This window comes from Marmota monax, unplaced genomic scaffold (assembly GCF_021218885.2).
Source record: "Marmota monax isolate L192 unplaced genomic scaffold, Marmota_monax_Labrador192_F-V1.1 WCK01_AAM20220418_F8-fsc00073, whole genome shotgun sequence".
Lineage (NCBI taxonomy): Eukaryota > Metazoa > Chordata > Mammalia > Rodentia > Sciuridae > Marmota > Marmota monax.
Genome location: NW_026692846.1, coordinates 2,774,376 through 2,796,320, shown reverse-complemented (window position 1 = coordinate 2,796,320; position 21,945 = coordinate 2,774,376). Strand labels below are relative to the sequence as shown.

General features: G+C 62.0%; 1 protein-coding gene across 2 annotated transcripts; it reads left to right on the top strand.

The window, feature by feature from the left end:
* Positions 1-436: 436 nt before the first annotated feature.
* Positions 437-19,463, top strand: Ptp4a3 (protein tyrosine phosphatase 4A3). Of its 2 annotated transcripts, none has more exons than XM_046449193.2 (6): positions 437-584; positions 9,257-10,158; positions 15,423-15,515; positions 17,062-17,192; positions 17,879-17,953; positions 18,984-19,463. In XM_046449193.2, the coding sequence occupies exons 2-6, from the start codon at positions 10,054-10,056 to the stop codon at positions 19,099-19,101; spliced, it is 522 nt and encodes a 173-aa protein (XP_046305149.1). In that variant the 5' UTR covers positions 437-584; positions 9,257-10,053; the 3' UTR covers positions 19,102-19,463. The 2 variants fall into 2 exon arrangements, with proteins under 2 accessions (XP_046305149.1, XP_046305148.1); XM_046449192.1 differs by lacking the exon at positions 437-584 and adding an exon at positions 6,487-6,583.
* The last annotated feature ends 2,482 nt before the right edge of the window (positions 19,464-21,945 follow it).

Here is a 21,945-nt window from a genome sequence, read left to right as displayed (position 1 = left end):
GAACTCAGTGAGTGCTGGGGAGGCGGTGAGCATGGTAGGGGCCTGGGTTGGGCCTGGGTCGGGTGGGGGAGCAGCACCGCTGTCTCGCTTCTTTCACGGAGGAAGCGATGTCCCCAGGATGAACTGAGTGCGCCAGAGCGGGCTCAGGGCCAGATCCAGGCTGCTGCCTACAAGGGCGATCCCCAGCCCCTGGGTGTTTCTGGGTGGGAGTGGTAGGGTGCAGTGATTTCCACGCAGGGAGGACCGCCCGGGTCCTCTTCCCAGCTGCAGCCCGCGGGGCAGGCGACCCTGGGATGTGTAACCCCTGCAAGGGTCATGGCAGTGGGGCGGGGCTGTCCCAGCCCCTGGGGCCGCCCCGAGGCCCGCCCCCCTTGGGAGGGGCTCTGTCGCTGAGCCAGCCAGGGTGCCCGCGCGCGCGGGGCCCTGGGACCCTGCGTCCCCACCCAGCTTGGGCCGGTCCGGGATCCTGGGGGCTGCCCTGCCCCCGCTCTCCCGCCCCAGCCTTTGCCGCTAAGGGGAAGGCGGGCGGGCGAGGCGGCATAAAGCCGGGGCAGCGTTGAGCTGGAGCGCAGAGGACTGGCCGGGTGAGTGTCGCCGCCTGGCGGGCCTGGGTGGGGGCAGACCCTGGCAGGCGCCTATGAGGTCTTCATCTCAGGTCTTGCCAGGGGCAGGCGGGGAGGGCGCCGCCCTGGTGGCCAGAGTGGAACTGTCTGGGTCCAGAAGCCGAGCTGCGCATGCGGAGCCTCTGCTTTGCTGTAGCCCTTTGCACCCTGCGAGGTGCCCCAGCCCCGCCCCCGACCTGGCACCAGCCTCCGTGGCTGTGCGTATGTCTCCTGAGAGCACCGTCGCCCCACTTCGTGCCAGCTTCACATCAGAGGTGGGACAGGACCCCTGGTAGCACAGGGACTGGAGTCCTGTGGGCGGTCCGGCCTGGCTCTTTTGCCTTTAGGCAGTTTCTGTGCCCCACTGCCCTATTCTGTTTGGTTAGATTAGCATCAATACTCAGTGACCACATGGTTTATCCCTGGTCACTAGTCCCTTCACTAAGGGAGCTGCTGTGAGCAACTGCTCCTGGACAGCTATCATGAATGGGACTGTCCTGGTCACTCTGGTACATAGTTGGGCTTGGAGGACTCGGGACTAAACTGGCCTGGATCTGGGGTTTTGGAATGGCCATCAAATGAAGGGCTGGCTGTGAGCATGCTCTCTGCAGCTGGGGCATGGTCCCCACAGCCCTTGAGGCTGGTGAGCCCTTCTTTTCAGAGTGGCTGGGTGGGGTGAGAGCTGTGGACGCCTCCCTGCAGCTGGTCATTGGAGGACCTCAGGATGCTTGACCTGTCAGGCTTTGAGCTCTGTGGAGGAGGTGCTCATTAGGGGGAACCCTATTCACTGTTGCTGTGTGGCATCTGCTGTCACCTTGGGTTAACAGGTGGATCCCTGTGAGGTGCTCCAGTGTGGCTGGCTTTCCAGGTTGGTCATAGCTGTGTGCAGAGCAAGAGTCCCTGGGCTCTGAGTGGACACTCTGGGAAGCGCAGTGGCTAGACATCCTGGAGAGGTCCCTGGCTGCTTCTGCCCTGCAGGCCCCCTTGTGCATCTGAAGCCTCCCTAGGTCTGCGTTCTGCACAGAGGAGGCTGTGTGATTTGCTGGGGTGGGGGAGAAGTAGGAAACATGGGTGTGGAAGCAGAGAGCCAGGTCTTGACAGCTCTGCCCTCCATCAGCCCCTGAGAAAGATGGGCCTCCTGGGCCTTGGTGTGCACCGAGACCTGTGCAGGGTGGTGCGCTCATGGAGGTGCGCCAGGAAAGGGCTCTGAGCTTCCAGCAGGGCAGACACTGGTGTGTGCTGCTGTTTGGGGCTCTGTGGAGAGTCTGTGTGCCCCCACCATGGAGGCCCTTGCAATGTTTGGGGTGTGGGCCCACTGTCTCTGCCTGAAGACCACCTCCTCAGAGAGACCCCATGAATCTTCCCTGCTGTGGCGACTTTCTGTGGTCCAGCTTGCCCTCTGCTGTAGTCCCTCACCTGGTGACTGCAGGTCTCCCACTGACCTCCACCTGGCTATGTTCCCTGAGGTGGATCATGGCCATTCACTCACCCCTGACTCCAGCCAGTGCCCACGTGGGGCCTGGAGCCCAGAGGTGCTCAACAGGTGAACATGTGAATGGGACGTGGCAGGGGAGGCACAGGCGTGGAGACTGCTCTCAGGCTACTTAGGGGAAGAGGGCACTGGCCTCATCTCGAGTGTGCAGGGGTGGTCTGGGCAGAGAGAAGATGGTGCCTGGATGGGTGATCCTACAACCCTTCCCCTTGTCCTCCTATTAAGAAGCAGTGAGCCAAGCTGAAAAGCCCAGATTTGGTTTGGTAGTCCATAGGGAGCCATGGAAGGTGTGTGAGCAGTGGTAGAACAAGGCTGTCATTCTGTTTATTTATTTATTAGTTGTAGTTGGGCACAATACCTTTATTTTATTTATTTATTTTTGCGTGGTGCTGAGGATAGAACTCAGGGCCCCACACGTGCTAGGCGAGCCCTCCACCACTGAGCCACAACCCCAGCCCCAAGGGCCGTCATTCTACCTGCAGCCCTGGTCTAGGCTTCGCCACGTGTGTGGGTTGGCAGATGATATGGCCCCTGGTTCCCTATCTAGTATGGGTTGGAAGTGGCAAAGCTTACTTACCAAACCCAGACTGACCTGCCCTGCACGGCAGGGACACGTGGGTCCTTACCTTGGTCCCCGCCTTGGTGGGAGGGCTGGCTGGCTGAATGCATCACTTCTGATGACTGATAGCTCCGTGAGGGAGTTGCTGTTCTATCCCATTGTACGGATGAGGAAACTGAGCATCAGAGAGGACCTGTGGTTGGTTGGACTCTCCCTGGGGGGAGGTGTTTGAAGCACAGCGGGGAGAAACAGGCCCTGGCAGGGGCACAGGCAGGGCCAGGGGCTGGAGGTGGTGGGGGGCACTCCTCAGGAGCCACAGGGGTGTACAGGCAGCTGGTGTGGAGGAGTGGGCAGCAGAGCTGACCCTGTGAGTGGCGAGGGTGGGGTGAGCCACGCAGCCCAGTGAGGGATGGCACTGGTACAATGCCACCTTCTAACCTGTACCCATAGCCTGGGAGAGCGGGGTCTCTCGGAGGAGCCAGGCCTGGGACAAAGTGGCCCTGGCCTCAGTAGTGAGGCCCGCACGGGCACCCCTGGCACTACGGCTGCCTGCCCACCCTGCTCCCATTTGTCCTGCCCCCTTCTTGTCCTGCCTCTGCCAAGCTCCACCTGTGCCTGCTGTGGGCGGCGCTCAACAACGGGTGGAACAGGACGATGAAGGGATGCCTCTCCCCCCGGGGTCCTGAGGTCTGGGACCGGAGCAGGGAGGCCAGAGGGGCTGGAGGGAGCAGAAGACGTCCCAGCCAGTGCTGACCTTGGGGAGGGCAGAGGGCACTGTGGGTGATGGAAGGGGTCATCCTGGTCAGTGGTGGACGGTCCTAAGCCCCTGCTAGTGGTCAACTTCAGCTGGTGCCATTGGAGGCCAGAGTGGTTCAGGGTGGGCCTGGCAGGGCCTGAGGGGCCACGAGGTTTGAGGCCCTGGTAACTGTGGGCCTCGCTGTCTGTCTGTCCTGACGCTCTGTGCTGTGGAGCCCAGTGGCCTTGCCTGTGACTAAGCTGGGTGCCCATCTGCCTGCCTGCCCACTGAAGGGTCAGTTGCATTCCCCACTCTTTGGTGGAGAAGGGGCCTGCCCAGGTAGTACTGGTGGCTGGTGACACTGAGGGTGGCCTTGGGGAGTGGATACTCTTGGTTGGCAAGTCAATGCTGTGCCCCGCTGAGCACTGTTAAAACCATGTGTGTGGCGAGGGTGGTCTGCGTGGCAGTGGCTGAGCTCTGGGGACTGTCCTTGCAGCTGGCAGGTCTCAAGGTCCTTGGCAGGGAAGACAGGTGCCTGCCCCCTGGGGAAACCCAGGCTGGCTCCCTGTAGCTGTTTCCAGGTCACAGCCCAGTCACCCCATGACCAGCCCAAGACCAGGCCAAGCTGGCACCACCTTGGAGGGTGGCTTTCCTCCCTGGCAGCATCTCCATCTATGGAGGAGTCCACAGATCCCAAGAGGGTGAGTGTACACGGAATCAGGTGGCCCCTGGGTGATATGACTCCAGGCATCAGGAGCATGCCCGTCTGGCCCGCTGGCCAGCTCTTCCCTGACCACCTGCCCAGCAGTGCACCTGTCGGCTGGGCTTCTGTGCAGGGGCTTCTCACAGCCCCATGCCAGCCTTGGTGCCTGGGAGTGCCCAGAGCACACTGATGAGCTCGGCAGCTGCCTGAAGGCTGCCGATGCGCAGCGAGTGCCCCATCCCAGGATGGGTGCAAGATGGTCAGGTGGTGACCTTTGAGACCCTCAGACCTCGGGTGCTAAGATCCCGTGATGGGTTCTGAATGTTTCCCAGATTGGACCTCTGCCCAGAACACTGGGTTGTTTTTCCCTCCACAAGCAAGCGGGAGCCCTCTTGGTGCCAGGGCCCGTGTGGGAGGTGAGAGGAGGGGTGGAACTAAGGATCTCTCTGTCCCTCCTCCTGCTAGGCTGTCCCCTGGGACTGGGACACACCGAACTCTAAAGGCATGAGGCCAAGGGAGAGGGGACGGTGCAGAGGTAGAGGGGGCGGAGTGCCTGGTTGGTGAAGGGCACCTCTGTGCTGCAGAGTGCAGGAGCCAGGGGCCTTCCTGGGGGTGGGTGAGGCTGGCCTGCTCCAGTCTCCCCGCGGCCCCCAGCAGTGGGCAGACTTGGGCTTGCTCTGGGAGGGTTCCAGGAACAGCTCCTGTCATGATATAAATAGTCTTCTCCGAAGGACTTGGTGCTAGGCCAGCTGAGCAGGTGCCCCCCAGGCCTCCCAGAGGTCCCAGGCATGGGGCGGGGCCCGAGGTGGGGACAGCATGCCTGCCTTATTTGCAGCAGTAGGAGCACAGTGGACGTTGTCCTGGTCCCAGCATTCCAGAACTCACTGGACTTTTCACTAAGAGACCCCTCTCCTGTGAGGAAACGGAAGGGGTGGGCAGCGTGCCCTGTGTGCTCTCTCCCAGAGGGCTGGGGCCAGGAGGAGCAAGGCCTGGGGCCAGCTACTGTCCTTCTGCCTCCTGGCTGGGTTACTTGGGCCAGTAGCTCAGCTTCTCTGTGCTGCTGTTTGGTTGATACAGTGTGGCCAATGTTGGTACCTTGCTGGTGGGGACAGTGAGTGGGCGGGGGCTGGGGCTATCTTTAGGCAGCAGGTGTGCAGATAGACCGTGGTCAAGGTGGGAGATGGCGGGCAGTGAGTGCTCAGAGCTGACCCGTCCCCACCTGTGCCTCCTGGGAGGTGCTCCGGTAGTGGTGAGCTGAGGGCATGGTGTGGGAGTCGGACCCCAAGGCCTGCCTGCTGTGCTCAGCGAACTCAGGAGGGGAGCCCTTGCCAGGAGCACTCACCCCAGGACTCCTGAGCTGGTGGGCAGGACTACCTGGCTGGGGTCCTGTGGGTCCACCCAGCATGGGTATAGCCATCCCACCCCATGACTGCTCACCCAGTTGGGGGTGGTAGGAGGCCAGAGTGGCAGACATGGCTGATGGGATGTTCTCTGGGTGTGTTGTGGGGAATGCCTGGAGGAACTGTGTTCTCTGCTGGCGCCTGGCCAGCCCGCTCTTGTGCTGACTGCTGATTGCAGGGGCCAGGCTGTCTGTCTGGGAGCCAGACTGGGAGCAGGGTTCCCAGCAAGGCAAGGCCCCTGGGGACCCTGTGTGCTGGGGGCTACACATGCCCTGTTCCACAGTGATTTGAGGGCCTCTGGGGGCCAGGACAGGCATGGTGTTGACCACAATGCTAGGCTCCCCTCTGGGGCCCAGAGTCCCGGGAGCACTTGAGTTCCTGGACACGGTGCTCTTGAGAGGCAAAGCCAGGACGCGTTGGTGGGAGCAAGTGGGGAACCCAGGGTAGGGCTTTGGAGGGCATCTGCACAGAACCTGGAGATGGGTGGGGCTGGAGACGGCTCCCTGGCTGTCTTCCTACCTGGTGCGACCCTGAGGCGCTCCTAGGATCTGTGCCTGTTTCCTCAGCCATAAGCTGGGGATGATGTTGGTGTGAGAGTAGCCAACCCACAGGGGACAGCAGTGTGTGGCACATGGTGGGTGCTGTGCATGGAGGAGTCTCTGGGTGTACAGCTTTCCACGTTGGGAGGCCGTCCTCGCAGTGCGCCTGGCCAGCTCCTCTGGACCTTCTAGAAGGGGACCCTGTGCAGCCCTCCCTCCTCTCTGCGCTAGGAGTCCTTGCTGGCTGTGGGGCCGCGGGAACCCCCAAGGTCCCAGAGAGGCCCTGGCACCTGGCCTTCCTCTCCTTGCCGGCTGGCCCCCTAGTTAGTAGCTGTGAGCCGGGGCTGGGGCTATCTTTAGGCAGCAGGTGTGCAGAGGCCGGGAGCAGGGTCGCCGGCCGGTCACCGCCCACCACGTGACGCCGGGCGCTATAAATAGCGAGCCGCTGCTCCGCCTCTGCCGGAGCTGGCGCCGCGCGGGAGGGCACCGCGCGGGTCTGGGCGCAGCACCAAGGCCCTGCGCATGGAGGCGGCGGCTCGCCTGCGGGCGCGGGTGAGCAGAGGGGGCGGGCGGTGGGACCCAGGCCCTCGGATCCTCCCGGCCCTCCCTGGCCCTCCAAGATCCCAGCCCCTCCCGGAGGACGCGGTGACCTCGCGCGCGCCAGATGGGAAAAGCCCCTGGGCGTGCGCTTAGACCCAGTCCCCATCTGCCTTGTCCAAGAGGAGGCCTTACTTCTCCGGGCTCCACAGGCTCAGGCCTCCCACCCTCAGTATCACACAGGGTCCTCGTAAGCCCGGGCCCCCAGCAGCCTGATAGATTCAAACTCCTTACGGCCGTTCTACCTGAATGAAGGAGGTCACTTCCTGAACCTCGGTCTCCTCTGTGCTGGGGTTTAGAGCTTTTGCGTCCTAGGTTTGAGGTTGAGGAAACCCATTCAGCTGGACGCCTGGTCTAGCCAGGGCCGAGAGTATCCTTCCATCTCTCTCTGGCCTCTTTCCTCATCTGGCAAACAAGGACAGAGTGGTTCTGGAAGTAGCAGAGGGCTCAGGGGCACTGCCCAGAGGAGGCTGAGCTGGGGTCCCAGGAAGGGAGGGCCAGAGGGAAGGAGGGCCTTCATGCTCCGCACGGCTCATAGGCCTGTGTGGGCGTGGTGGCTCAGCCAGCAGAGAAGCTGTGATGGTGGCTGGCGCACAGCAACTTGGGGCATGGGTGGCCTGTGCCGTACAGAGCTGGAGCCGGGGCTCGGCCTGTGGCATGCCCACTGCTGGTCCTGGGGGTCCTGCCTCTATTCAGATCTGGAGTTACTGGCACTGGTGGATGGGAGGTGGCAGTGGCTACCCACATGGGCCACAGGCCTTGGGTCAGCCCTGCTGGGGGCTGTGCAGGACTCTGGCAGCCCGTAGCTTCAGATCCCCTTAGCCCTTGCCTCAGACATCACCAAAGGGATGTACTGGGGGGGTGTCCCCCAGGTAGGTCTGAGCCAGCTGTTTGCTCAGGCAGGGGACTGCACCTCCCTGCCCTGTGTGTGGAGCTGAGTGGCGTGTGTGGCAAGAAACCAGTCCAGGCTGGTCCAGCCTAGACCTGGATCTGTGACCCCATTCTGGCCTGGACTCTGAACCCTGACCCTTGGCCCAGCCCAGTGTAGCCCCTGATCCCTGCAGGCCTGTGACACCTTGAACCCTGGAGTGGTGAGAGGCTCAGGCCCTCGAGCGCCTGTGCAGTGGTGCTGGCCCACGGAGCAGGCTGTGTGCCGTTGCGCAGGTCTCCCTGTGCTCAGCCCCGTGGGCACTGCAGTTAACCCTCAGGAGAGGCCCCTGGAGTCTGTGGCCTCCTTGGGCCCTGTTCCTCCTCTCCTCTTGTCAACAGGAGTGTGGCTCTGGCACACAGGCGGGTCCCAGGGGCCTGTGTTTTTGTGCAGTCGCAGCAGCCGCTCTTCTCCCGGGGCTCAGGGTGGGTGCTTGCTGAGTGGGTTCAAGCTGGGGCCTGGCTGCCTCAACCAGGATGGGTTCCTCTGCCTTCTCCCTTCTGGGGTTGCCCCTCCCAGGACGCGTTGTTTTGATCCTCCCAGGGCCCTGGTGAGGGCAGCGTGTGAGCACCTGCCTTGAGCCTGGGGCCGTGGGGCCTCCGCCCCTGGGCCGGCAGAGGGGGTGAGGAGTCTGCACCCCTCCTGCACAGCCAGAGTTCCGGACAGTAAGGCTGTGCCCACAGCAGGGGCAGAGTCGCACTTCTAAGCCCAGGGCCCCAGGCTGGCCTCTCCCTGCACTCAGCCTGAGGGTCGGGAGCCCAGCCTCCCTGGGTGGGCTGGAGAAGGGGTGCTGGGTGGGGGCAGAGGTAAGAAGCAGGCTAAGGTGGATGAGGACTGTCTTGGGCAGAGGCAGAGACTGTGGGCAGACAAGCATGGTGGGGTGATGTGGCGAGATCTGCTGAGCACAGGGCACAGTGGAGGTCTGTGGAGGCTCTGTTTGGACGCTCACCGTGCAGGTGGGAAGCTGAGGCTGAGGCCATTGACAAGCCTGTGGGTGGGGAGGGGGCTAGGTGCCCCTGGGGACCCCTGGCCTAGGTGCTCTGGAGCTTTTAGACCCTGAGAGGGAGGGAGGCAGGTGTGGCTGGCCTTGTATTCTCCAGCAGTGCCCTTCCCCACAGTGACCCATTGTGGCCACCTGGGCTGTCACCACCGTGGCAAGCACCTGGCACTGGCCCTTGGCCTGCTGTCTGCAGAGCGTCTGGAGCAGAGTGGGCTTGTTTACCTCTGTGCCTGGCTGCCCCGGCTGTCCATGGTCCATGGAGTGGAGACCCCTGGGGCAGGAGACCATAGGAGGCCTGACAGAGGCTGCTGACTGAGGCAGCTCATGGCCTGTCCTCACTGTGCCCGAGTACCCACTGTGTCCCCATAGTTGGCCACTCCAGAATGATCTGTGCTCCGACATCAGGGGCCAGGAATCCCCAAAGGAGACCACGGCTGCTCTGGCGTGGGCCGGTCTGCCAGCCCAGGCTGCAGCCTGGGGGCCTGGTCTCTGTTGCCACAGATGGACCCATGAACTGCTTTTTGCATACTCTGGGGGCTGTCCTCCCTTCCCACGTTCCTCTCCACCCTGTCCTGGTGTGGGTGTCCTGTCACCCCAGGGCCCTGGGTCAGCCCTGGCAGCAGCTGTCCTTTCTCATGTCCTCACACAGGGAGACTGAGGCCGGGAGGAGACCTCTCAGTTCCTTCTCTCTCCTCCCCAGACGTTGCCTGCCAAGGCCCAGCTGCGGTTGATGGAGAGGCCCTCGGGGGTCAGCCCTGTGTACTGCCGTGCCCAGCATCTCCACCAGGCCTGCTGCTGAGGAGCCCCTGCTCTGGCCCTCACGGTTGCCCCCGCCCTCCCATGGCCCGTGCTGCCAGGCCTGGGGCCCTCGCTGCCGCCTGAGCCCCCTGCCCCCCTCCAGGATCCGCCGTGCCCCGATGGGGTAACGTGACCGAGGCCTCGAACACCAGAGGCCGCACCTGCCACAGCTGCTGCCTGCCACCCCCCCCCCCCCCCCGGGGGCTGCTGGAGTTGGTTCAGTTCAAGTTCATTGACCTTTGGTCCTTGGGAGTTTGGGCCACCTTTGAGTGAGCGGGGCTCTTCACCACCCACGGATGCAGAGAGTGTCCCCCGCCAGACACTGCCCACAGCCAGACTCACTGTGGGTTTTCATAGTTTGTTGAGTTTTTTGGTGGTCAGTATTTTTGCCCACTTATAATTATCCAGCTCCGAGACTCAGGAGTTTGGAGTTGCCTATTTTACTTTGGGGGGCTGTTTTTATTCCTCTTCTTTATGTTTAAGGGTCAGGCTTTCTTTCTTTTTTAATTATCCAGGTACTAGGCAGCTTCCTCCCCCTCCCAAGTATTTGCACAATATTTGTGCGGGGTGGGGTATTTTTTAAAGAAATCCTTTCTTTCTCTCAGATAAGTACAGGGATCTCATCCTACCTTGTTTTGGGGGCTGGTGGGGTTTCTCTGGTGGGTGTCCCGGCCCTCTACCTGCTCCTGGGGAGGAGGCATGGCGCGTATGAACCGACCCGCCCCCGTGGAGGTGAGCTACAGGAACATGCGCTTCCTCATCACGCACAATCCCACCAATGCCACCCTCAGCACCTTCATTGAGGTGAGTGGGCCTGAGTAGATGGTGGGGGGGGGTGTCTAGCAGCTTGGCCAGCTACACTCAGAGGTGTGGACAGGCCAGAGCTGGTGGGATGGACTACGGCTGTCAGCACCCAGCCCTGTCACCCGGTTACAGGACCTGGGAAATGGAGGGATGTCCTGGTCATCAGGATGAGGGCTCAGGGTGTGAACAGGTCAGTGTGTGAATAGGTCAAAGACACAGTATGTGACCAAGATGAAGGCTCAATGTGTGAACAGGACGAGGGCTTGGTATGTGAATAGGATGAGACAGGGCTCAGTGTGTGAACAGGATAAGGGTGCAGTGTGAGAGCAGGATGAGGGCTCAGTGTGTGAACAGGATAAGGGTGCAGTGTGAGAGCAGGATGAGGGCTCAGTGTGTGAGCAGGATGAGGGCTCAAGGTGTGAGCAGGATAAGGGTGCAGTATGTGAGCAGGATGAGGGCTCAGGGTGTGAACAGGATAAGGGTGCAGTATGTGAGCAGGATGAGGGCTCAGGGTGTGAACAGGGTAAGGGTGCAGTGTGAGAGCAGGATGAGGGCTCAGGGTGTGAGCAGGATGAGGGCTCAAGGTGTGAGCAGGATAAGGGTGCAGTATGTGAGCAGGATGAGGGCTCAGGGTGTGAGCAGGATGAGGGCTCAGGGTGTGAGCAGGATGAGGGTGCAGTGTGAGAGCAGGATAAGGGTGCAGTATGTGAGCAGGATGAGGGCTCAGGGTGTGAGCAGGATGAGGGTTTAGGGTGTGAGCAGGATGAGGGCTCAGGGTGTGAGCAGGATGAGGGCTCAGGGTGTGAGCAGGATGAGGGCTTAGGGTGTGAGCAGGATGAGGGTGCAGTGTGAGAGCAGGATAAGGGTGCAGTATGTGAGCAGGATGAGGGCTTAGGGTGTGAGCAGGATAAGGGTGCAGTGTGAGAGCAGGATGAGGGCTCAGTTTGAGAGCGGGATGAGGGCTCAGTGTGTGAACAGGATGAGGGCTCAGTGTGTGAACAGGATAAGGGTGCAGTTTGAGAGCAGGATGAGGGCTCAGTGTGTGAACAGGATGAGGGCTCAGTGTGTGAACAGGATAAGGGTGCAGGGTGAGAGCAGGATGAGGGCTCAGGGTGTGAGCAGGATGAGGGCTTAGGGTGTGAACAGGATAAGGGTGCAGTGTGAGAGCAGGATGAGGGCTCAGGGTGTGCGCAGGATGAGGGCTCAGGGTGTGCGCAGGATGAGGGCTCAGGGTGTGAGCAGGATGAGGGCTCAGGGTGTGAGCAGGATGAGGGCTCAGTGTGTGAGCAGGATGAGGGCTCAAGGTGTGAGCAGGATGAGGGCTCAGTGTGTGAACAGGATAAGGGTGCAGTATGTGAGCAGGATGAGGGTGCAGTGTGAGAGCAGGATGAGGGCTCAGGGTGTGAACAGGATAAGGGTGCATTGTGAGAGCAGGATGAGGGCTCAGTGTGTGAACAGGATAAGGGCTCAGTGTGTGAACAGGATAAGGGTGCAGTGTGAGAGCAGGATGAGGGCTCAGGGTGTGAACAGGATAAGGGTGCAGTGTGAGAGCAGGATGAGGGCTCAGTGTGTGAACAGGATAAGGGTGCAGTGTGAGAGCAGGATGAGGGCTCAGGGTGTGAGCAGGATGAGGGCTCAAGGTGTGAGCAGGATGAGGGATCAGGGTGTGAGCAGGATAAGGGTGCAGTATGTGAGCAGGATGAGGGCTTAGGGTGTGAGCAGGATGAGGGTGCAGTGTGAGAGCAGGATGAGGGCTTAGGGTGTGAGCAGGATGAGGGTGCAGTGTGAGAGCAGGATGAGGGCTTAGGGTGTGAGCAGTATAAGGGTGCAGTGTGAGAGCAGGATGAGGGCTCAGTGTGTGAACAGGATAAGGGTGCAGTGTGAGAGCAGGATGAGGACTCAGGGTGTGAGCAGGATGAGGGCTCAAGGTGTGAGCAGGATGAGGGCTTAGGGTGTGAGCAGGATAAGGGTGCAGTGTGAGAGCAGGATGAGGGCTCAGGGTGTGAGCAGGATGAGGGCTCAGGATGTGACAGGATAAGGGTGCAGTATGTGAGCAGGATGAGGGCTCAGGGTGTGAGCAGGATGAGGGTTTAGGGTGTGAGCAGGATGAGGGCTCAGGGTGTGAGCAGGATGAGGGTTTAGGGTGTGAGAAGGATGAGGGTTTAGGGTGTGAGCAGGATGAGGGCTCAGGGTGTGAGCAGGATAAGGGTGCAGTATGTGAGCAGGATGAGGGCTTAGGGTGTGAGCAGGATGAGGGTGCAGTGTGAGAGCAGGATGAGGACTCAGTGTGTGAACAGGATAAGGGTGCAGTGTGAGAGCAGGATGAGGGCTCAGGGTGTGAGCAGGATGAGGGCTCAGTGTGAACAGGATAAGGGTGCAGGGTGAGAGCAGGATGAGGGCTCAGGGTGTGAGCAGGATGAGGGCTCAGGGTGTGAGCAAGATAAGGGTGCAGTGTGAGAGCAGGGTGAGGGCTCAGGGTGAGAGCAGGATGAGGGCTCAGGGTGTGAGCAGGATAAGGGTACAGTATGTGAGCAGGATGAGGGCTTAGGGTGTGAGCAGGATAAGGGTGCAGTGTGAGAGCAGGATGAGGGCTCAGGGTGAGAGCAGGATGAGGGCTCAGGGTGTGAGCAGGATAAGGGTGCAGTGTGAGAGCAGGGTGAGGGCTCAGTATGAGAGCAGGATGAGGGCTCAGGGTGTGAGAGCAGGATGAGGGCTCAGGGTGTGAGCAGGATAAGGGTGCAGTGTGAGAGCAGGATGAGGGCTCAGTATGAGAGCAGGATGAGGGCTCAGGGTGTGAGCAGGATGAGGGCTCAGTTTGAGAGCAGGATGAGGGCTCAGTATGAGAGCAGGATGAGGGCTCAGGGTGTGCGCAGGATGAGGGTTCAGGTTGTGAGCAGGATAAGGGTGCAGTGTGAGAGCAGGATGTGTGCTCAGGGTGTGAGCAGGATGAGGGCTCAGTGTGTGAGCAGGATGAGGGCTCAGGGTGTGAGCAGGATAAAGGTGCAGTATGTGAGCAGGATGAGGGCTCAGGGTGTGAGCAGGATGAGGGCTCAGGGTGTGAGCAGGATGAGGGCTCAGGGTGTGAGCAGGATGAGGGCTCAGTTTGAGAGCAGGATGAGGGCTCAGTATGAGAGCAGGATGAGGGCTCAGGGTGTGCGCAGGATGAGGGTTCAGGTTGTGAGCAGGATAAGGGTGCAGTGTGAGAGCAGGATGTGTGCTCAGGGTGTGAGTAGGATGAGGGCTCAGTGTGTGAGCAGGATGAGGGCTCAGGGTGTGAGCAGGATAAAGGTGCAGTATGTGAGCAGGATGAGGGCTCAGGGTGTGAGCAGGATGAGGGCTCAGGGTGTGAGCAGGATGAGGGCTTAGGGTGTGAACAGGATAAGGGTGCAGTGTGAGAGCAGGATGAGGGCTCAGGGTGTGCGCAGGATGAGGGCTCAGGGTGTGAGCAGGATGAGGGCTCAAGGTGTGAGCAGGATGAGGGCTCAGTGTGTGAACAGGATAAGGGTGCAGTATGTGAGCAGGATGAGGGTGCAGTGTGAGAGCAGGATGAGGGCTCAGGGTGTGAACAGGATAAGGGTGCAGTGTGAGAGCAGGATGAGGGCTCAGGGTGTGAACAGGATAAGGGTGCAGTGTGAGAGCAGGATGAGGGCTCAGTGTGTGAACAGGATAAGGGTGCAGTGTGAGAGCAGGATGAGGGCTCAGGGTGTGCGCAGGATGAGGGCTCAGGGTGTGAGCAGGATGAGGGCTCAGGGTGTGAGCAGGATGAGGGTGCAGTGTGAGAGCAGGATGAGGGCTCAGGGTGTGAGCAGGATAAGGGTGCAGTGTGAGAGCAGGATGAGGGCTCAGGGTGTGAACAGGATAAGGGTGCAGTGTGAGAGCAGGATGAGGGCTCAGTGTGTGAACAGGATAAGGGTGCAGTGTGAGAGCAGGATGAGGGCTCAGGGTGTGCGCAGGATGAGGGCTCAGGGTGTGAGCAGGATGAGGGCTCAGGGTGTGAGCAGGATGAGGGTGCAGTGTGAGAGCAGGATGAGGGCTCAGGGTGTGAGCAGGATAAGGGTGCAGTGTGAGAGCAGGATGAGGGCTCAGGGTGTGAGCAGGATGAGGGCTCAGGGTGTGAGCAGGATGAGGGCGCAGTGTGAGAGCAGGATGAGGGCTCAGTATGAGAGCAGGATGAGGGCTCAGGGTGTGAGCAGGGCCTAGGTAGTGTCTTCAGGTGAGGCTGACACATGGCCTTTCTCCTGTCTGGTGCTACCCCTCTTGTCCTGCTGAGGGCTCAGATTGTGAGCAGGGTGAGGGCTGAGCATATGAGCAGGATTAGGGCTCACGCGTGAGCAGGACAAGGGCTCAGTATGTGAGCCGAACCAGGCCTCAGTGTGTGACCAGGTTGAAGTCCCACTGTGTAGCCAGAAGCAGAGCTCTGTGTGTGATTTGGTCAGGGCACAGTGTGTGGCCAGGATGGTGGCTTGGAGTGTGGTCAGGGTGAGCTGGGCGGTGGCTTCCGCCACTGAAGGTGTGCCCAGGGCCTCTGAGGCCGCATCCTATTCTACTCCTTGTGTTATCAGAATAGTTGGTCTGGTGTCCCCAGCTCATGACCAGCACAGCCCAGTGATTCCTTACCACTCCTAAAATATCTACTGGGAGCAGGTGGGGTTGGTGCTGGCCTGTCATGTGTCCCCGGATATCAATACCCCATGTCTGGCTGTGAGCTGCTGTGACCTTTGGGCTGGCTGTGTGCGTCTTCCCCACGCTGTGCAGGGTCTGGCTCCCTTCCTGCCTGCTCTGAGGCACCCTGCCCGCCGAAGCCTGCTTCTCCCTGCACTGGACCTGTCCGTGCAGCCCAGGCCGGGAGGGCTGCTCAGAAGTGGGCCAGGGGTCCCACCTCTGCCACGGGAAACAGTAGGTTTGCCTGGAATGTGAGGCCTTGCTGGTGAGAGCCAGGGTCCTGAGCTCCAGAGAAGGGGGCTCATGCTCAGGGGCCTGGCACAGCTGCTGAGCCCGGGTCACAGTGAGTGCAGGTGGGAATGCCTCCTCCCCAGGGGCCAAGGCAGCTCAGGAAAGGCTACCTGCCAATCGCTGGGCCTCAGAGTCCATCTCCTGTTCACCTCCTGTCTTGCTGAGGGGACCCGGCTCTATCCAGGAGCTTGAGGGGACCCAGCCCTGCAAGGGGACCCCTGGGGAATACGGTCTGCCCTGGGAACCCTGGTCAAGGGGTCCTGGGTCCTGACCCCACGGCCTCTGCCCGTCTCCTCCTGTCCCCTTGCCAGGACCTGAAGAAGTACGGGGCCACCACTGTGGTGCGCGTGTGTGAGGTGACCTATGACAAGACCACACTGGAGAAGGATGGCATCACTGTGATGGTGAGGACTGTGTGGCGCTGGGCACGTGGCTGCCGTGAGGCAGGGTCTGGGTGGTGTCCTCGGGGAGGCTGGCACGTGGCCTCGTGCTACCCGGTGTTTGTGCCTCAGCCACAGGCATGTGGGCACCTGGAGGGAGGCCAGGGTCTTGGGACATGTGACCTTGAGAAGGAGGGTGGCGGGTCCCAGCAGCCACCACCTGTCATAACCCCTGCCTGGCTTCCTCTGGGGAAACACAGCTGGAGGCAGGAGGGTCCCTGGTCACAACGTTGCTCCTGCCCGCAGACGCACTGCCAGGACTGGACCTGGTCCCCCACAGCCCTGCTTGGAGGAGGCCACGGCCTCACCTCTGCTGGGTGCGAGGCTCAGCGGGCCCTGCCCGGGTTCCTGAGCAGCACCGGGCAGCCAGGCTCCTCTGCGTCTGCTCCTCCCAGGGGCCTCCCCTCTGCCTCCGGCTGCCTGGTGCTGGGCCCTTGGGGAGGCCGCTGCAGAGGCTGTGGCAGGAGCTTGGGCTGTTTCCTTGGCTTCTAAAGCCCCTGGGGTCCAGTTAGGGGAGGATCTGGCTGCCGTGTACCTGGGGGTGGGCCATGGGGCAGGCCCCAGCCCCAGCCTCCTGTCCTCAGTGCCAGCTACCCCTGGTCCCCTGTAAGGACCCTGGTGTTGACAGGTGTCGCTGTGTGTAGGGACCACCCTTGGAAGTCGGCATGGTGAAGAGTGGCACTTGGGGTCAGACAGGTGTGAACTGAAGCCCGCTGCTGCCTTGTTCAGCCACGACACCCACAGGGCCCTAGCACCACCTCTAGCACAGGGTGCCGCCCCTCCCTCCAGTAGAAGGGATTTGGGTTAGACCCAAGACAGCACTGCCCTGGATGCCTCCAGGAGCTGCCCTGCCTAGACTTGGGGCAGGGTGAGATGAGCCCCAGGGTTGCTTTCCAGCAGCACCAGGGAGCCCATGTGGATTCACCCTGGCACCCGGCGGTGCCAGCCTTGGCCTGGGCACCTGCCTCACCACAATGTCCACATCTCTGTGCCCACTCTGGCGTGCTCAGGGCTGGAGGCTTCCTGGACACTGGCTGCACCTCCCCAGGGCACAGGGGACAGGAGAGCGACACTGAGCCTCACAGCAGAGCTGACCCCTGGGAGTGGCCGGAAGGCCCGCCAGCCTCCCCCATCAGCCTCCCCCGCCAGCCTCCCCTCCATCCCACATGTGGTGCCCTGGGGGCTGGGGACGGTAGGCACGTGGCAGCACATTAGTGTTGCTGCAAGAGATGGGACTCCTTAGCCTGTGACTCTGAGCCTCTTGGGTTGCCACAGCACACAGTGGACAGGATGGTGACCCCAGGACCACAGTGGGGGCACAGGACTATGGGGCTCCCAGCAGGGTGTCTTCAGGCAGGGGTGGGGTGTCCCAGGGCAGCTTCCTGGAGGAGAGGTCAGTGCACATGGGTCCCTCCCCAGCAGGCCCCAGAACCTGTCCCCTCGAGCACCCCTTGGGAGGCAGCCTGGCCACCTCTCTGGTCCGACCTCACGAGTGCCTCCTTGTCTGCAGGACTGGCCTTTCGACGACGGGGCGCCCCCGCCTGGCAAGGTTGTGGAGGACTGGCTCAGCCTGCTGAAGGCCAAGTTCCTGGACGACCCAGGCAGCTGTGTGGCCGTGCACTGTGTGGCCGGCCTGGGACGGTGAGCAGTGGGTGGGGCCAGGGCACCGGGGTCCCAGCCTGGGCTTGAGATCTTGCAGTCTGTCTCACTTTCTGATGTGGGACACATCCATGTGACCTTCCCGAGGGGAGATGCCCCAGTTTCTCTTACAGCCTGGCAGGGAAGAAGTGCTTCTCAAAGTCTGACCTGACTCCCACCTGCTGTGGTCGAAACTGTCCCTGCACCTGTGCCGGGAAAAGAGCTGCCCCCATCCCCCGCCCCACCCCCCAGTTACAGACATCTCCTCTTAGCTGGGGCGGTGGGTTCTTTCTTAAGGAGGTGTAACAGCCTGGATTGGATTGAAATCACCCAGGCAGGGGGATCTACCACTTGCAGAGGGCAGACCAGACAGTGAGGGTTGAGAACCAGCTTTTGCCGAGGCCCGCTCGGAGCTGAGCGTCTCCTGGCGCATCCTGGCTTAACCCTCCCACCACACGTTTCACCTGCCTGAGGCACAGAGAGTTCTTCTCAACTACCTGAGGTGGCACAGTAGCAGAAGGGGGCGGGCTTTGGACCCAGGCTTTTCAGCTGGTCTCAGTCTTGCCCTCTGTAGGAGCTCAGGGGACTCCCCTCGGGCTGGGTCCCCCGCCCTCCGTCTCCAGAAGGCAGCCTGTGAGGGAGGTCAGGTTCAGGGCTCAGATGACCTCTGTGCTGCCGCCTGCCCGCAGGGCTCCAGTTCTCGTGGCGGTGGCCCTCATTGAGAGCGGGATGAAGTACGAGGACGCCATCCAGTTCATCCGGCAGTGAGTGGCCAGCTGTGGGGACGTGATGGCCGCGTGCTTGGATCCTGGTTGCCCTGGGAGAGGGCTGGCCTGGGATGGGGTCTCCTCCCTGGGTTGGCTAATGGAATTTCCTAGGCCACATGGGTTGGCAAGGGCCACAGTGGGTCCCCCTGTGGGCTCTGGACAGTCGGGGGCTGGCCCTGCGGCAGTGACCTGTTGTCCGGTTCCCTACCTGCCACAGTGGAGGGACAGCTGTGGCTGCCAGTGCCCCCCTCCTGCCCTGGCAGACACGGCTCCTGTGCCCCAGTACCCCTCGCTGCCCAGGGCGGACCCCAGGGTGGGCCCCGCCTCAGTGGAAACAGCCCAAGCCTCCCCCAGTCCTCTCCTGCCCAGGACACTGGCCCACGCTGGTGTCTGGTTGCCTGAGACCAGGCCACTGTCCTGGCCGCCCTTCTCAACCCGGGTCCAGCCGCCCCCGTCCTGCTGTCCTTGGCTTGCCCCGTCCCTCCCCTCCTTGGAGTTTCCAGGCCACCTGCTTGTGGCTTGGTGGCTTCCCTGGGGAGGGCTCCCATCTGTCCGCTCAGCCACGCAGGGACAGCAGGGGCTGACGCTGTCCTTGGCTGCCGCAGGCACGTGTGTTGGAGGTGTACACGCTTTGGGCAGGTGTCCTCCTGCTGCCTCCGCAGCCTGTCAGAGCACAGCTGTCCCTTCCCAGGTGGCTTCTGCCATCCTGTCACACCCTGTCACCACGCGAGTGCCTGTGAGGGCTGGACACAGGCCCCTTGCACACACAGGGACACACACCCCATGTAGCACACCCAGGCACAGTGGGCACGTGCCTAGCACTCGTGTGGGCACACACTCGTCCGTTGTCCTGCCTGCTGGTGCCCCCGGGGCAGGCTGCCAGGGCCAGGGCCAGCCTTGCCGTAGCCTGCCTTGCCCGTGCCCTGCTGGCCATGTGGAGCCCCCATCCCCACCTGCCATGGCCTTGGACTCCCTGGGGTGCAGGCAGGTGGCCAGCATCCCGATGACCTTCTGTCCTGTCTCCCAGGAAGCGCCGGGGGGCCATCAACAGCAAACAGCTCACCTACCTGGAGAAATACCGGCCCAAACAGAGACTGCGCTTCAAAGACCCCCACACGCACAAGACCAAATGCTGCGTCATGTAGCTCAGGACTCCGCGGCGGGGGCTCCTGTCCTGGCAGCCTCCGCCCGCCTTCCCCTCCTGTGCCTCAGCTGCCCGCGTCCGAGGAGCCCATGGGCCGTGTCCTTGCTCTGCCTGCCTGCCTGCCCCAGGCCCTCTGTGCCGGGGCCGACTCACAGGCTCGGCAGCCCCATCCCTGGACTCCTGCCTGCACCCTCCTACACCCCACCTCAGGTCCCCTCTGCCCTGCCTTTTGTTGGGTGGATGGATTTTTGAACTAGTGGCCAGGCCTCTGCGGGGGCCCTCACCTGTGCTCTGCACTTAAGTTATTGGATCCCGGGCGGTCAGGTGCTCTGGACACTCGAAGGCAATAAAGAGCGAGCCGTGGCTTTGTGTGGAGTGAGCATGGGGCCAGGTGGAGGGGGCAGTGGCTGCACGGCCTGGGGAGTCCACTGTCCCAGGATGGACCCTGCTGTTCCTGTGTGTGGGGTGCCATGTGCTCCCATGGTGCCCCCTGGTGGTCATGCTGGGCCCTGCACCCTGCCTTGGTCCTCTGCCTCCATAAGCCAGGGAGAAGCTGAGGCTTGGGTGGCATTGCTGGGTACGGCTCTGGGGTTGGGGCACCAGTGTTTCCCCTCTTAACAACATGGTGGGGGTCACCTGGCAATTCTTCAAGCCCTGTGTCCAGTGAGGCGGCCTCACGATCCCACCCAGCCAGGTGACTGCGTTTCAGCCCCAGGCCCAGAGAAGGGAGCCCAGGGAGGGGTGCCGGGGGTGCCAGCACTGTGCCACCAAGGCTCAGGGTGGCGGAGGCACCCTTCCTGGCCTAGGGAGGGGAGGGACGACGCAGGCACCTGCAGCTGAGTGAGCATGTGGGAGAGGCCCCGAGCGCCTGGGGCCTCCTTGGGACCCTCCTTGGGACCCTCCTGTGCTCCTGCATGTAGGTTCCCAAGTTGGGGGCCATCCCTCCCTGGGCTCCCACCGTGACGCCACCCAGGGCCTTTGCTGACCCCAGGCCACGCCCATCTGTGTCTGCTGCTTACGTTGCCTTTGGCCTTGACCTCTCAGGGTCCCTACTGGACCTGCCCTCCTCCCTCCTCCTCCTTGCCCTGTACCCACTCTGGGTTAGGCCTTCAGGGCCCCTGAGAGGGGCTCACCCAGCCCCCCGAAATCTCTGTTCCCAGAAGGGCAGGCCATGTGCCTCGGTGGCATAGAGGGCCTTGCTGGAGACTCGTTTCCCAAGTGTGGGGGCCCTGACTCAGAGTGGAGCCCTGGGTGGCCTGGTGGGGGTCACCTCTCCTAGAGCCCTGGCAGGAGGGCCCAGGGCGATGCAGACCCTGCTTGCTCTCCCCTGGTGGCTCTGTCCAGCTTGGCCTTACCATGGGTGTGCCATAATGCAGCACCTACTGTGTGCCAAGCTCTGAAGGCCTACTTATCCCTCTCAACCTGGCGGTGCCCACCCTTTTCCAGATAAGGGGCCAATTCAGAGAGCCCCAGGGGCTTGTCTGGTTACTCTTAGCTCCAGGAACCCCATTTAGTCCAGGCCCACCCCACCCCAGGGGTCTCGAAGCAGGATTTTCTGAAGGGAAGATGAACTGAAGCACAGAACAGATCTGCCGACGGTGGCCAGGGTGGGGGAGGGCAGCTGATGAGGCGGCCAGCAAGCCCCCCCCTGAGAGAGACTGCTGACTTGCTGAGGGGCCTGCCGTCCCCACACCCACCAGGCTGCACCCACGGGGACCCTCCCTAGCGGGGGCTCAAGCAAAGAAGGACAGGTGCCCATGGTATCAGGGGACAAGATGGGGAAATGTGGACAGGCAGAAGTACCCGCAGAGCCCCTCAGGCAGCTCCTCTTCTAGGGGTTTGGTGGACAAGCCTGGGCTGCAGCCCTGCTGTCCCTGGGAAGGCAAAGCGGGCACCAATTCTACCAGGTGGTTATTTCTCCCTTTCCTTGAACGTGTGCGTGAACTCAGTGATACCTGCGGCACGTTTGGGGAAGTCACTGTATTTTTCTAAGTTTTGGGGCCTCTGTGCAGGCCCTGAGCGGCACAGCCTGTCCTGAGAAGGGCACGGTCCAGTGGGGTGGTGGAGGACGGGCTGCAAACCCGTCTCAGCCAGGTGGGGTTCAGCCGGGAGGGCGGGGCAGTGCGGAGGCAGGGGAGGGGCCGCTGAACACAGGAGTGTGGGGTGGGCCCAGGAGGGGCTGGTGGGCAGCGTGGCTGGTCTGGGAGCCTGTGGAGGAGTCCCCAGGAAGATCTCTGGACCCACAGGCGAGGGAAGGGCCCGCCTGCCCATTTCACACGGGGGAAGCGGGTGGAGGGGAAGGATGAGGGAGGCTGTCTGGAGTCAGGGGCCCTCCTCTGGGCCCTCTAAGAGGGTCTTGGGGGGAAGGACTTCTGACCCATTTTACAGAGGGCACGGCCGGCCCCGAGAGCCCGGGGCTTTGCTTCAGGCCGCTTACCTCATCCTGGGTGAGCCTGGCTCCCCTGGGAGGCATGACTTGGGGCCTGGTCAGTCCTGACTGGACTGAGGAGGGGGAGTGGGCAGACCCTGGCCCCAGCTGTGGGCGCCTGGCTGGGAGAGTGAGGGCTGGGGCTGCCCACGTGGCGTCCTCCCGTGCCCAGGACTCTTGGGCTCTGGTTGTGTGGAGTAGACCCCATCTCTGAGTGTTGGGGCTGCCTTGTCAGGGTCTGTCCCAGCCTTCGCAGGCTCCATCCCACCACCCGCCAGTGTCCTGCCAGTGTCCTGCCAGTGTCTGCTGGGTTTGGCTTGGCCACAGGGAGGGGCCTGGGATGAGAGCCGGGAGCCACAGGGTCATGCTTCTTTGTTGAATCTAGACCTTTCTTTCAAATGGAAAAATGTCATGCAA